Here is a 15,925-nt window from a genome sequence, read left to right on the forward strand (position 1 = left end):
TGTGCACTAAGAGGTCTGTGCTTCAGTATAGTGGGATCTACTGCATCAAAAGCCTTGGAGAGATCAATGAATAGAGCTGTTCAGTGTTGCTTGGTGTCTATAGCCTCAATAAAACATTGTATTACCTTTGAAGCTACTGCGGTTGTGCTGTGCCTTTTGTGAAAACCAGATTGAAAGCTCAATAAGAGGTTATGAGTAATCAGATGCTCCTTTAGTTGTTCGCTCACTAGAGTTTCAAGTATTTTAAAGATAATTGATCACATTGAAAATGGTCTGTGACTGTTTGGTTGGGTCTGTAGGAGGAAAAATGGGGAACCTTGCTAGTGTTGATAAAGGTACGTGAGGGGTGGCACAATATTTTTGGGTGGCCTTGAAAAGCTTTGTGGACCTTTGAAACCTGAAATAAAAGATGAGTTTGTTTCAAAAGTGTTATCAGGAACACCACCCAATTCAACTCAGCTTTGGTTGTTTGGTTTGCAGTAATGTGCACTCATACACTAAAAAACACACACAAAAATAAAATACTGAAGTAGGTCAGTGATACACCATAAATAGCCTATTAAAACAGTTATTCATGCACTCACACACTGCTGGTGATGGTAAACAGGTACACAGCATTGCATAGCTGCCCCATGGCAGGCTGAGAGGCTGCCATGTTGGGCCATCGTCCCCTTTGACCACCACCAACGTAGACAAGTTAGGTTGCAGAATTCCACAATTGGACAATCCACTCTACCTTGTGAGTTACAGCTAGTGGAAGGATACTAACAATCTTTTAAGCAGCTGCTTATAAAAATGTTATAATTTTTTTCATCTGGGAGATAATATTAATGTTTGTTTTTTTTAAGAAATATGTGAATATGAAGAATGATATATGAAATCAGAATGATAGACAGAACGAAGACGAATGATAACTGCTCTGAAAACCTGAGTTAATCCTTGGATTGTTAATCTGGCTAGGAAGACCTGTAATTAGATTGAAAGGCGTCCCAGGATGCTAAGACAATTCAAGTCATTATGGGATTGGGTTTGGTGGAGTCTGAACTTGGACTGAACACTGTAATGGAAACCAGACTTCCTTTACTTGCTGTTAACATCCTTTACAGCTGCTGCTGCTCTGGGATTAACACAGAAATGTTTCCAGCCTTTTGTTGCATGAAGAGTCTAGTAGTCAGAAACGTTTATTCTGTAGGTCATTTCACCTGTAGGACTTTTAACCTGTGGTTTAATCTGCAGAACGTTTTACCTGTAGGAGGTTTTGTCCGTGGGAAGTGTTTTGGTGGAAATGCTGATAGCTTTCTTTAAGCCTGTGTGTTGTGAGAAACCAGCTTCTGCATGAAGACATGGGGACATTGGCTGGTTTCTCCTGACCTCCCAGACTCTTTGTCGTAGACATGTGTTAAACATACAGATTGCCTGCTGCCACTCTCATTTCCCTCATCTTTACACCCACAAGCTGCTGGGACGTGAGATGCTTCACGCCGCTTTTCATTTCCTCAGTAAATACCAATGCAATCTTCTGCTGGCACCACTGGAGATCAGTAAAGGAGGGCAGGTGGAAGGTCTAGCAGGCCAACATGCATGCATAGGGAGAGCAGACTCATTACTGAAGGATTTGTGCTATTTTAGGACCAGACAGCGTACTCCAGTCATCATTTACCACCCAGACAGCTTTACTGTTTACTCTCCATCCCTGGATCTCTGTTAGAGATCATTATTTATTCATGTGTCATCACTCGGGGGTACATTTCTATTTCCTCTGCACTCGAGGGACGATTAGGAAGAGAGAATCAGATTTCTTTGCTCTCTCTCACAGAATCCTGGCTGCAGCAAGAGGACCATGTTAGTTTAAACGAGTCGACTCCTTCTAATTATTTAAATCATCTTATTGCTCGAAGTACAGGGCGAGGAGGAGGAGTAGCAACGATTTTTCATTCAGACTTATTAATCAATCCCTTACCAATTAATAGCCACAGTTCGTTCGAACATCTTTTTCTCAGTTTTCCTAATCCAGATAGCAAAACTGTAAAACCACTCTTGTTTGTAGTTTTATATCGTCCACCAGGCCCTTACTCTGAGTTTTTGGATCAGATCTCAGATTTTTTATCTGATTTGGTGCTAAATACTGATAAGGTCATTGTAGTGGGGGATTTTAACATTCATGTGGACATTGAAAGTGATAGCCTCAATGTAGCCTTTAGTAATATCTTGAACTCAATTGGTTTTACTCAAAGAATACATAGCTCCACCCACTCCTGCCATCATACATTGGATCTTGTGCTGACTTATGGCATAGAGTGTGAGGAAATAACGATCTTTCCACATAAATCAGTCCTCTCGGACCACTTTCTGATAACCTTTGAGTTTTTTATAACTGAGTTCTTGAGACATGAAAGTAAATTTCACTATAGTCGGTCTCTATCTGACAACGCTGTTGCATTTTTTAAATCAACTGTTCCATCTTTACTGTCCTCAGCATCTCAGAGGCATGCAGCAGAGGGCAATATTTTCAGTTCTAGCCCCTCACAAATTGATGCCTTAGTTCAAAATCTTACTTCCTCTTTACGTGTGGGATTAGATGATGTTGCCCCTTTAAAAAATAAGGCAATTAGGGACAGGAAGTTGGCTCCCTGGTTTAATTCTCATTTACGAGCTTTAAAACAAAACTCTAGAAAAATTGGAGAGAACATGGCGCTCTACGTACCATGAGGAGTCCTACATATCCTGGAAAAATAGTCTTGCGCTTTATAAAAATAAGCTTCGACAAACTAGAACTGCTTATTTCTCAGCATTAATTGAGGAGAATAAGAATAATACTCAATTTCTTTTCAGTACAGTTGCCAAACTTACACAGAATCATAGCTCTGAACCATCTATTCCCTTTGCCCTCAGCAGTAACAACTTTATGGGATTTTTCACAAGTAAAATTAATTATTTTAGAAACCAAATCTTTAGCATCCTCCCTAATGCGATTTCTTCTTCCTCAGTAATTGAGGCAGCATCAGAGGTAACTGTAGAACCTCATCTGTGCTTGAACCGTTTTGATCCAGTTGAGCTTTCAGAGTTATCAAAAATATTAGCTTCATCTAAACCTTCCACTTGCATTTTAGATCCAATCCCAACCAAATTATTTAAAGATGCTTTTCTTTTGGTTACTGCCCCCATTCTAGATATAATCCATCTATCCTTAGTAAATGGATATGTACCACAGGATTTTAAGGTTGCTGTAATCAAGCCTTCACTTAAGAAACCTTCTCTGGATCCAGATGACCCAATGAATTATAGACCAATATCTAACCTTCCATTTTTATCCAAAGTCCTGGAGAAAATAGTGGCCATCCAAGTATGTGAGCATTTAAACACTAATGCTCTGTTTGAGGAATTTCAGTCTGGTTTTAGAGAGTATCACAGCACTGAAACTGCATTAGTGAGAGTTACAAATGATATTCTCATGGCCTCAGATAAGAATCTTGTGTCTGTTCTAGTCTTGTTAGATCTCAGTGCTGCCTTTGACACAGTTGATCACAATGTTCTTTTTAGAAAGACTTGAACATGTTGTAGGGATCAAAGGAACAGCGTTAGGCTGGTTTAAATCCTACCTGTCTAACAGATTTCATTTTGTAAATGTACATGACAAATCTTCTTCATACTCCAGGGTTACCTGTGGAGTACCACAGGGTTCAGTGGTTGGACCAATTCTTTTTACTATATATATGCTCCCAATTGGTAAAATAATTAGACAGCATGGGATAAACTTTCAATGTTATGCTGAAAGTTTCAGCTATATTTATCCATTAACCCTGATGAACCTAATCGGTTGGGTACCTTACAGGCTTGTCTTGAGGACATAAAAAATTGGATGACTCTAAACTTTTTGCTTTTAAATCAAGACAAGACGGAAGTTCTCATCTTTGGACCAGAAATCCAGAAAAGGAAATTGCTTAGTCAATCACCTGACCTGAATGGCATTACATTAATCTCTGAGAACAAAGTAAGGAACCTTGGTGTTGTCTTTGACCAGGACATGTCATTCAAATCCCAAGTTAAACAGGTTTGTAGGATTTATTTTTTCCACCATCGGAATATTGCTAAGATTAGAAGCATACTTTCCAGGAGTGATGCTGAAAAACTAGTTAATGCATTTATTACATCAAGACTGGATTAGTGTAATTCATTACTCTCAGGAAGTCCACAGAATGTAGTTTAAAGTCTTCAGCTTGTCCAAAATGCTGCAGCTAGAGTTCTGATGAGAATTAAAAAGAGAGATCATATCTCTCCTGTCTTAGCTTCCCTACATTGGCTACCTGTAAAATTCAGAATAGATTTTAAGATCCTTCTTCTCACACATAAAGCTTTTAATAATCACACTCCATCATACATCAGTGATCTGATTGTTCCATACGTTCCTAACCGAGCACTTCGCTCTCAGACTGCAGGTTTACTGGTGGTTCCCAGAATATCTAAAATTAGGATGGGAGGCAGATCTTTTAGTTATCAGGCTCCTCTCCTGTGGAACCAGCTCCCAGCTTTGGTCCGTGAGACAGACACCTTGTCTACTTTTAAGACTAGGCTTAAAACATTTTTATTTGATAGGGCCTATAGTTAAAATCTGATGTTAGCCTAAATCTGGACAAGTGGGGGAGTAGAGGGAGGTGGAGTGTACAGTCGGTAAAGACGACTCTCCCTTGCCCTGCCTCCATCCTTCCTCCATCTAAAAGGCTAGGTTATCCAGTTATCTCTGTAGTTATGCTGCTATAGGCTTAGACTGCTGGAGGATACACTGACCACTTTTCACACTCTACTACTTTCTACAACGATCTGCTCTTTAACTGTATTCTTTCCTGCTATTTCAGCTGTTAACTTTATTTTCTCTCTAAGAGTTTTTTTCCCCAGAAGAAGCTACAATGATGTTCTGCTGAGCTGTGGTGGTCTCATGGAGGGGGCTATCGTCTAGCACACTGCTACTAACCACTTAAACATTCTCCCTCTCCTGATAATAACTTTTTGCTTTCCTTGACGTTGGATGTGCTACTACTAGTTTACCCATTTAACAATAGATTCACTAGGATAAATACAATAAAGTTTATCTCTCGCCAAATGGAATATCTACTAAGAAATCACAATGTAACCATGGACACATTGCTTGTGTGTGTGTGTGTGTGTGTGTGTGTGTGTGTGTGTGTGTGTGTGTGTGTGTGTGTGTGTGTGTGTGTGTTTGTGTGTGTGTGTGTGCGTCTGCTCTGTCTTCTCGATCCCCAGTGAGTCGTGGAGGATGGTTGCTTATACTGAGCCAGGATCCTCTGGAGGTTTCTTCCTGTTAAAAGGGAGTTTTCCTCTCCACTGTCACTAAATGCTTGCTTAGTATGAGGATTGCTGTATAGTCACTGACACTAGTCAGTGACTTGATGCAATTTGCTGGGTTCCTTATATAGGAAACATTTTTTTATTTGCTTAATGAACTGACCTGAATTGGAATGTTTATGATGTGAAGTGCCTTGAGATGACTGTTGTTGTGATTTGGCGCTATATAAATAAACTTGAATTGAATTGAGAATGACCTGACTTTCCACCAAGGGATTGGGGTTTATCAATTAAAACAAAACAAATACAGATTCTAGATACTTACAGGAACCCTATTAGATTATTCTGGTCCAGGTAACATCCTCCTGCTGGCAGTGAAGCTGCATTTGACTCTACATTTTCTTAACATGTTTGTTTAAATGTTAAATCCTCCCAGTTTAACCTGAGTAATAATAGTCTAACTTCCTTCCATCACACAGAATCATTGTGTTGTGCAACAGTAATAAGTGACCTGTTGAAACATGATGACTGAGCGTAATTCACTCTGTTGTTTAAACCATCGCATGAGGGTTCACTTTCCTGAGATGTGAGTCACTGGTGACTGCACTACAGCTGTCCTAGTCTTTGTAACTGGGTTAGTTTCTGCTCGTTCCTACCTGTGCAGCTCACACCTGTGTGGGTCTGACACACTTTGGGGATTAACACCACACTATAGTGCTGATCACAGCTGAAAGCACAGCCCAGATGGCTATGTAGCATTTAGCCTTTTGTCTCCAGTCAATGGCCCTGTTTAGTGTTGTATCAGTGACCTTGCCGTGACACTGACTCAGAGTTTCTCCTGAATGGAAAAGTCCGGTAAATGAGCAGAGCTGTGTTCGGTGTTTTGGCCAGTACTGGTTTGTATTGATCTATGCTCCTTCTTACAGCTGTGGCTGGCAGGTTCTTCTCCTCGTGAAGTTATTGTTGGAGCATAGTTCAGTTGGATTACGCTGCTACAGTCAGTCGGGTTGTTCTGTGTGTTAATCTGCATTTAACCCTAACCTCAACCCTCCCATTTAGCAGTTAGCTTACTAGCTTGGCATTTGCATGGGTCATCCATCCATGTTAATCCTAACGTCAGCTCAGTTAATTATTGACTCCTGAGATTAGAAGAAGTAATATGCAGATAAATAAAATAATTATGACAAATCTTCTTGTCCTCTAACTTTGGGTTAATTCTAAGCTCCCACCACCGTGTGCATGTGTGTGTGTGTGCTAAAAATCTCCAAAGCATCAGAACAAATCCTCATGAGACCCTCATACCGTAATGACGGGTTGAACATTTACAGCTGATTCACTGTTTGAGTCTACCTCATTCATGATGGCTACCACAGCCAATCGCCACTAGCAGACACTAGACATGTAAAAACATGATAAAAAAACGGTTATCTTCCTGAACCAGATGATAACACAGGGTGACATTAGCTGATTCACTGTTTGAGTCTACTTCATTCATGATGGCTACCAGCAGAGCCAATCGCCACTAGCAAACACTAGACATGTAAAAACATGATAAAAAAAAAAACAAAACGGTTATCTTTCTGAACCAGATGATAACACAGGGTGACATTAGCTCCTTCATAGTTATGATGGGAGTTTATTATTCCAAATGTTTAAAAAAGGTTGCTTGAAATCAGTTTCAGGATTGACATAAATTTAAAGGTTTCACTTTGGTTCAAAAGCACATCAGAGTTAGTGATAACTATGATTCTGGTGGTTCTAATGGATCTGATTGCAGAGCAGAAATACCTCTCCGCCAGGTTTTCTGGAGCTCCCTCTAACTGTTGTTCTCCCGCTCTCTGCAGGTCCGTGGGGTCGCTGCATGGGAAGCGAGTGTGGTCCAGGAGGAAGCCAGAGCAGAGCGGTGTGGTGCGCTCATTCTGAGGGCTGGACCACCCTCCATACAAACTGTGACCAGGCACAGCGGCCGAACAACCAGCAGAGCTGTTTCAGAGTTTGTGATTGGCACAAAGACCTGTATGAATGGCAGCTGGGTGCCTGGAACCAATGCATCCCAGTTCTGTTGCGTAACGCCGGGGCGCTGCGCCCCACCATGTGCTCGCGAGGAGAGGAGGGCATCCAGACTCGGGAGGTGGGGTGTGTCCAGAGATCCAATGGTGAGCCTGCTGAAGATGCAATCTGTGAATACTTCGAGCCTAAACCACGCCTGGAACAGGCCTGTCTGATACCATGTCCTCGCAACTGTGTGGTATCGGAGTTCAGCCCATGGACTTCATGCTCTAAAACTTGTGGGATGGGTTTGCGGAACCGGATCCGCTTTGTTCTGGCGCCACCGCTGTTTGGTGGATCAGCCTGTCCAAATCTGACTGAATTTCAAACATGCCAGCCAGGTTCCTGTGATGGAGAGGAAAACCTGTTCAGCCTCAGAGTGGGACCATGGGGGCCTTGCTCCGTCCCACTGCCAAGACAAGCCAGACAAGCCAAAAAAACAGCCAGAGGGGGCAACAAAAGGTCAAGAGAAAGTGGTAAAGCTCCTAAAGAGGGCAAAAAGCAGTCAAGGGAGGGGGAGACACCGCCCAGAGGCGAGAAACCTCCCAGAGAGAGCAACAAGCAGTCAATCGAAGGAAAAAAACAGAGAGATGATGAAAAACAGTACCCAGGTAAAGACAAAAACTCAAAGGACGAAGACAAACTCTCCAGGAATGATAACAAACAACTCAATAGAAAACTGGACCGAGCAAATGGAAAACCAGACAGGCCTTCTAGACAGGCTGATCGTCCCAAACGACAGAAAAAGCTCAAAAACAGAGGGAAGAAGGAGAAAATCAGAGATAAGATCAAAGGGAGATTACGAGAAAGGGGGAAGACAAAGGACCCTGAGGCTAAAGAACTAATGAAAAAAAAAAGGCTCAAGAATCGTCAGAACCGTCCTGGGGGAAAGTTCTGGGATCTACAAGTCGGCTACCAGACCAGAGAGGTGATGTGTGTCCACAAGAGCGGAAACGTCGAAGCTCTGAGGTAAGAGCCAGTGAAATGCACACTGTTGTTTTTCTGTGCTTTACATATTGTAAACTTTGTTGTGATTTTCATAAACATGACATTAGGCTTTTAGTTTGCTGTGATTGGTGGATTATGTCAATAGTCACTCACATTTTCTTCTACGGTTGGAAGTGATGTGAAATATTCATGAAAAACAGGAATGTTACATTCCTGCTTTGCTGTTACAGAGACTTGCAGATATTTAGTGATGCTTAATAATTAATCAGCCTGAGAAATGGCTGCTGAGACATGTACGATAACCAATCATAATGAAAGGGTTGAACCCTATACAGTGGGGCAAAAAAGTATTTAGTCAGCCACCGATTGTGCAAGTTCTCCCACTTAAAATGACGACAGAGGTCAGTAATTTACATCATTGGTACACTTCAACTGTGAGACACAATGTGAAAAAAAATCCATGAATTAACATGGCAGGATTTTTAAAGAATTTATTTGTAAATCAGGGTGGAAAATAAGTATTTGGTCACTTCAAACAAGGAAAATCTCTGGCTCTCACAGACCTGTAACGTCGTCTTTAAGAAGCTTTTCTGTCCTCCACTCATTACCTGTATTAATGGCACCTGTTTGAACTCATTATCTGTATAAAAGACACCTGTCCACAGCCTCAAACAGTCAGACTCCAAACTCCACTATGGCCAAGACCAAAGAGCTTTCGAAGGACACCAGGAAAAGAATTGTAGACCTGCACCAGACTGGGAAGAGTGAATCTACAATAGGCAAGCAGCTTGGTGTGAAAAAATCAACTGTGGGAGCAATTATCACAAAATGGAAGACATACAAGACCACTGATAATCTCCCTCCATCTGGGGCTCCACACAAGATCTCATCCCGTGGGGTCAAAATGATCATGAGAACGGTGAACAAGAATCCAAGAACCACACGGTGGGACCTGGTGAATGACCTGCAGAGAGCTAGGACCACAGTAACAAAGGTCACCATCAGTAACACACTACAACGGCAGGGAATCAAATCCTGCAGTGCCAGACGTGTTCCGCTGCTGAAACCAGTGCATGCCCAGGCCCGTCTGAAGTTTGCCAGAGAGCACATGGATGAAACAGCAGAGGAATGGGAGAATGTCATGAGGAATGGGCCAAAATACCAGCTACTGTGTGTGCAAACCTGGTAAAGACCTATAGTAATCGTTTGACCTCTGTTATTGCCAACAGAGGTTATGTTACAAAGTATTGAGTTGAATTTTTACAAGTAAATTCTTTAAAAATCCTGCCATGTGAATTCATGGATTATTTTTTCACATTCTGTCTCTCACAGTTGAAGTGTATCTATGATGTAAATTACTGACCACTGTCATCATTTTAAGTGGGAGAACTTGCACAATCGGTGGCTGACTAAATACTTTTTTGCCCCACTGTAGAATCAAGATCTCTCCCTGAGCTAGTACAGCCCCCCCTTCTATCCTAGTCTTGTCTATGGCCGAAATAATAATTTTAGACAATTGTGATAAAGTCACCACCAACAAGCAGGCTTTTTCTTTGGGTAGAACCATAGACCGTTTAAAAGACAGACCTGACACACCATCTCCCATAGGTTTTTGAAGAGCTGAATTGAAGCCTGGTGGGCGGTTACCACCACCAGCTGATGTAGCGATGAGCTAACTGATGACGAGCTAACCTAGGCTAACGGAGGTTGGCAGGCGCCTTTGGCCAGAAAAATTACTGCCCCTCTGCTTTCTAGGATGTAATACTTTTAATGTGAAGTTGATCTATCTCCTTTTTTTTATTTTTATTTTTTTCATGTCCTGTCTGGCTGTGAAGCAAACAGAATTAATATCTGAATGCTGGTGACAAGCCTTACAGATTTACTCTCAGGTGGAGCATCAAAGCATCTGCTTTTAATGTCACACCTGATACTTTATTGTTATTGTTTTTTGAATGCTTTTTAATTCCGGCCAGACACAGAGATGGAGGTGAAAGAGAAAGGAAGAGAAGAAAAAAATGGGGGGGGGGGGGGGGGGGGGCGTTCCACAAAAACAAACAACCAATGATGAACAAGAATCTGCTTTTAGACCTGCAGAAGGAGAGAGAAAAAAGAAAAGGGACACAGCAATACCAAAGGAGCAAGCTATCACTGCGTCAACCTGATGAGGAAATATAAAATCAACATTGTTTTACTGAACAATCACGATAATAAATCACAGTGCATTAAGTGCCAATCACAGCCGACATGTGTTGAACGTGCCCAAGTCCATACTTATGAGAGCACCATGTGAGCACCTGAGTGCGTACCCGCGCTTGTATATGTAAGGTTTCTCTATAGGAGCGTCCAATAGAGAGTGTGAGGGTCCACAGATCTGCCCTGTGTGTCCTCCTGCAGCACTCCCGAAGGACAACAGGCAAAACAAGACAAAAATGTCTGACGTGTTGAGTAAAAACTGCTATTTTTAGCATATTTTTATGGCCGACGTGTTGCTACCAGACGTACAGTGTGAGCACATGACTCGTGAGATCTGCCCTGCGAGGAAGTCGTACAGTTTGAGCTGAAGCTGATCGCTGCGAGTGAAAAAGTTGCACAGTGTACGCCCGGCTTAAGTCTCAGAGATTCAGGAGCTACCCCAGAGCGCAGGGACCCCAGGGAGACTGCGACCAGAAAAGCCCCAGCACCCCTCGAGAGGCACAGAGGATTGCCCCGGGGGTCACAACCAGCAGCCGGCAGAGTCCCGGGGGATATCGGCGGTAAGCCCACAGGCCCGCCCGCAGCCTTCCACCCCCAAGCCGGCCGAGCCCGGAACCCAGGGGCAACCAGCCCCACCGGGGATCCAACAGAGCCCAGGGACCTAGATCTCACCAGGCACCCACCGGGATTAATCAGGCAGATGCTAAAAATCTTAACCCCCCTGACCCGGGAGCCGCAAACTCTCAGGCAGACCAAGGCACCACACTCCACACCAAGTGTGACAGGGGGAGGGGAGGCAAAGATGTATAGCAGCAAAAGAAGTCCCAGGAGAGGGGAGGAGTCAAAGGCCCCACCTGACATATACAATCAAACACAAATACAGTCACACACTCCCTTCCTCATGCTCACACATACACATACAATCTTAGACTCACAAAAATGCACATCAGACACCCACTCATACTCCCCATACATACCCTATTCACTCTGGTCCCGGTATTGCTGCACAAAGGGTACAACCATCACCGGTTCCCAGAGTTCGACCCTTTCTGCTGGGGTGCTGATGAGCAGGCTTCCCCACCCAACGCTGAGCAAAGCGACCCACCATCCCAGACCCCAACCAGACGGCCAGATCCCCCTCCTAGCCTCCAGCCCCGGGAAGCCAAGCGACAACAGAGGTGTGCTCAGACCCCTAGTCACCCTCTGCCTGATCCAATACTGTGTTGGTATGTGTTGATGAGGTGTATTTGTCGCTGTGGTGAACGGGCAGTGCAGGCATCGTCTGGCCTTCGCCAGCTGATGCCACCACACCACCCCTCTTCCCCCCACAGCCCTCTGTGTCTAAATGCAGTTTAAAATTGGAAGTGGGCACTGGCACTAGGGATGAGGCTGAAAGATCCCCTTGCCAAATGCCGTTGTATGTGCTTACTCCCAAGGCCCTAAGAGCGTGTTTGCATGGAATGTCATTGGTGGGAGTGTTTAATGTGCAAATAAAATTGGGGGGCAGGCTGTCACAGGAATGCGGAAATGGGGTCCATACCCACACCCCCTTACTTGTCCACCCCCCAAAGTCCCAAAGTTGATGTATTTCCAAGAGCAAGCAAGGGGACAGACTGCTAGCGCTGATGCCTCATTGGACACCTGTCAACCAAAAGGACAAACCCCCAAGTGTTCATATTTCAAGCTTTAATTACTTTTAAATGGATGAGTTCCAAAAATATCACACCCCTAAGGGTCTCATTATGGTAACCTGAACCTAATTAACCTAAAAAAAAGTTTGCACCAGGCTGTAAACATGCTCCTTTCTGGATCCAGCCCCTAGAGGGCAACTGTGGTTTTTGTCACCTTAGCATTGACATATTTTTTGTTAGAGTTTCCCCATTGGGAAGAACATGGATGTTTAAGGAGAACATGCTAACCCCATGCTCTTCATGCATGCATCGGGATTCCATGTTAACCCCATGCATGCATGAAGAGAACATGCTAACTTCACTCATGAGCAGGGAGAACATGCTATCATGCTAATGTGTTGCATGGACAGAACGGTAACTTGTGTTTTGGGAGAACATGCTAACATGGGGATTATATATAAATGGTAAATGGTAAATGGCCTGTATTTGATATAGCGCCTTCTAGAGTCCTGGAACCCCCCAAGGCACTTTACAACACAATCAGGCATTCACCCATTCACACACACATTCACACACTGGTGGGGATGAGCTACATTGTAGCCACAGCTGCCATGGGGCACACTGACAGAGGCGAGGCTGCCGAGCACTGGCACCACCGGTCCCTCCGACCACCACCAGCAGGCAACGTGGGTTAAGTGTCTTGCCCAAGGACACAACGACAGTGACTGAGTGGTACTCGAACCTGCAACCTTCCGATTACGGGGCGAGCACTTAACTCCTGTTCCACCGTCGCCCCAAGCCTGCATGAGAAGAACATGCTGACTTTACTCTTGCATTGGGAGAACATGCTGACATTGACACAGAAATGCTGGGATATGAACTTGTGACCTCCTCACTGAGAAGAAACAGTGCCACCAAATCCACAATACAACTCTTTAGTTATGGCCATTTATACTAATCAGAAGTAGGGAGGCCATTTCCACAACACCAAAAAGGAGGACATTTTTAAGATTGAACAAAGACAAACACAAAATCAACACCGTTATATCGTATGAGTATTGTACTCACCAAAGACGTGAAGGTCTACTTTTTATATTTTTGGCTTTTCCTGGCTGCTTCCAACAGTTTTTTGTTTGAGAGAAATTTCTTGTACATGTCCGTGCAGTCCAAAGTGAAGTTGACACAAATTTGCAGCTCTGCTTTCACGCTTTCCACATCCAGAGGATTTCTTTCATTTCTCCATGCTGAGGACATCATGGAAAAGATCTGTTCTGTGTGTGCATTGCTGCATGGAATAGAGAAGATGTAGGCACTGACTTTCCTCAGGATCACCAGTGGGACATCTGCTTTGGAAAACAGCTTCAGATAGCACTCCTCGCTCTGACAACCTTCCATTTCTGGGGAGCTGAGAATAGCTTTAACCATGCCATATTCCTCATACAGTCCATCCGTATCAATGTTCTTAAGTTAGCAGGCTTAGACTACATCACTGTACTCTCCATAAGAGACATCAGCTGTGAGGCTAAGCTTGGACATTTTGCGGTGAAAGCTGTTCTGAGAGAAGTCATACCTTTCAGCCACATACCTCTTTGTTCTTTCATAGAAGTGAATGAAATCAGTCTCACGTTTCTTTGCAATATCAGGAGTTAACTGTTTGAGTCTGCTGTTCACAGCAAAGCCAAAAAAAAAAGGTATTTAATCTCTGCTCAAGCTTGACTTTAAGCTCACCCGTCACTTTAAGCACAGAAGTGATGCCGGGGACACACCGGCCGCCGGAGCGCCGTGAAAAGGGGACCGCCTTCATTCGGCACCCTTGTTATCCTATTCTATAGACCACATGGGCCGCCGAAGTGCCACGCGCCGGCGCTCCAGCCCGCGCCGTGCAGCGATTGTTTCGGTGTCTGCTCTCTTTTTTTTGTGAGCCGTGGGTGAACCCATCGACATATACATATATGGACAATGGGTTTCCATAGGCTCAAATAACACGTTTTTGAAGAAAAATGGGAGGTGGCCACCACCGCCATTTTGACCGTGTCACAGCTTCCGTCAAGCCCAGACAATTTCACAAAAGGGAAGAGAGGTGGAGCTGAGGGTGGGGCTGTAAGGCTGGGATCAACTGATGACACCCGGTCGAACTAGCTACAAGCTAACCTGAAGCTAACCCAAAGCTAACGCAGAGGTGGGAGCTAAGCTGACGGAGGTAGCAACCTAGCTACAACCGGAGTTAACTGTGCACAACACCAGAGCTTCTGAGTCAGAGATACGCCGGGCTGACCGCTGGGTAAAACCGGGTGGAACACAGAGGTCTCCGAGAGCTCCACAGGCCGGCAGCCGCACAGCAGACAAGCGCCGCTGCAATCTGAGATGCGCAGAGCTGCCGCTGGGGAGAACCGAGTGGAAAGGTTTCCATCCCAGAGCTCCACAAGCCGGCAGCCCGCGCAGCAAACAGGGGCCGCGGCGATCAGAGATGCGCCGAGCTGCGGGGAGGGGAGAACCGGGTGGAAAACAACGGTTTCCATCCAGAGCTCCACAAGCCGATAGTCGGAACCCAGCTCCACCAACATGTTATATTTCAACCCATTTTCTAAAGTGCAGCATTATGTTAAATGCACTAGGTTTTACCCTATTACATTTAAATTTCATGGTTAAACAGTACATGTTAAAATCTAAGCTCAGCTCGGCAGTGACCTAAAATACATAAATATAATTTTACTTACCGAAAAAAATGAAGTGGAGACTCCTTGGACGCTCTATTAGTGCAATTAATGCCACAGCAAGTCATTTTGTCCAACAATTGCACAAATAATATCCAAAAAAGAACGCACAAACGCTACAACTAATGGTTTAAGTTGAGAGACTGAAAATGACAGAACATTTTCCAAACCAGGCCACGGCTCTACTGAGGCCTTTCCACGGAGCTAGCTCTGTGGTCACGTGGGTCTGATGCTCATTAATTATACAGATATTTAGGCTTTTAATACACTTAAACAGAAGAGTGAGAAAAAAATCACCCCCCTCAGAGTTGTCATGAGTGTAAACTAGACCATTTAAACCAAAAACATGTTTTGGTACCAGGCTGTAAACATGTTTATTTCTGCTGTGAAATTGGTATTTTTAACATGGGAGTCAACGAGGATTTGCTCGCTTCTGACACCAGCCCCTAGTGGATGAGGGTGGAACTGCAATCTATTTCACTTCCGCATTGGCCTCAATTTCTGTCCCGCATTGTGGGGGCTTGGGTGAACCGCGTCAATTCTGGCAGGAAATCAAACCTAGACATAAGAGGCAGGCCAGTAAATTTAACAAAATAAAGCATTTCAAAATACTATTCCGCATACACTGCATATAAACCACACCAACACACACACACACACACACACACACACACACACACACACACACACACACACACACACACACACACACACACACACACACACACACACACACACACACACACACACACACACACACACACACACACACACACACACACAGCGAACTTGTGTGTGTGAGACCACGTGAAGGGGTGTGGTTTTAGATGTCTCAACCGGAGCAAACAGGACAGAGGCAGAAAGTCGTAGGCCAGCTATTAACAACTGGTTCACACCATAGGTTCACACACACACACACGTACAAACACACACACAAACAGTAGGGGGGAGGGGGGTGTAGAGGAAGAGAGCAGAGTAAAGGCAGAGAGGAAATGGAGGACACCAAGTGGTTAAAAGAAAAACTACGAGGCGCGCCTCAACCGGAGCGGAGAAACAAGCATCTGGTCTGAACTGAGGAGCAGCGAGCAG

The 15,925-nt window shown here is 44.2% G+C and overlaps 1 protein-coding gene and 1 long non-coding RNA gene across 3 annotated transcripts in view; one reads left to right on the plus strand and one right to left on the minus strand.

Annotated features, from left to right (window-relative positions):
- thsd7aa (thrombospondin, type I, domain containing 7Aa) overlaps window positions 1–15,925 on the plus strand; it is a 114,056-nt gene that overhangs the window by 29,590 nt on the left and 68,541 nt on the right. Inside the window, exon 2 of the mRNA XM_015955744.3 lies at window positions 7,146–8,319. Within this exon, the coding sequence (XP_015811230.3) occupies window positions 7,146–8,319 (1,174 nt within the window). The remainder of the gene's footprint in view (window positions 1–7,145; window positions 8,320–15,925) is intronic.
- The window catches only part of LOC139073262 (uncharacterized), a 55,955-nt gene that overhangs the window by 28,843 nt on the left and 11,187 nt on the right, over window positions 1–15,925 (minus strand). The gene's annotated exons all lie outside the window — the stretch shown is intronic.

The sequence above is a fragment of the Nothobranchius furzeri genome, chromosome 11 (assembly GCF_043380555.1).
Source record: "Nothobranchius furzeri strain GRZ-AD chromosome 11, NfurGRZ-RIMD1, whole genome shotgun sequence".
NCBI classification, from domain to species: domain Eukaryota; kingdom Metazoa; phylum Chordata; class Actinopteri; order Cyprinodontiformes; family Nothobranchiidae; genus Nothobranchius; species Nothobranchius furzeri.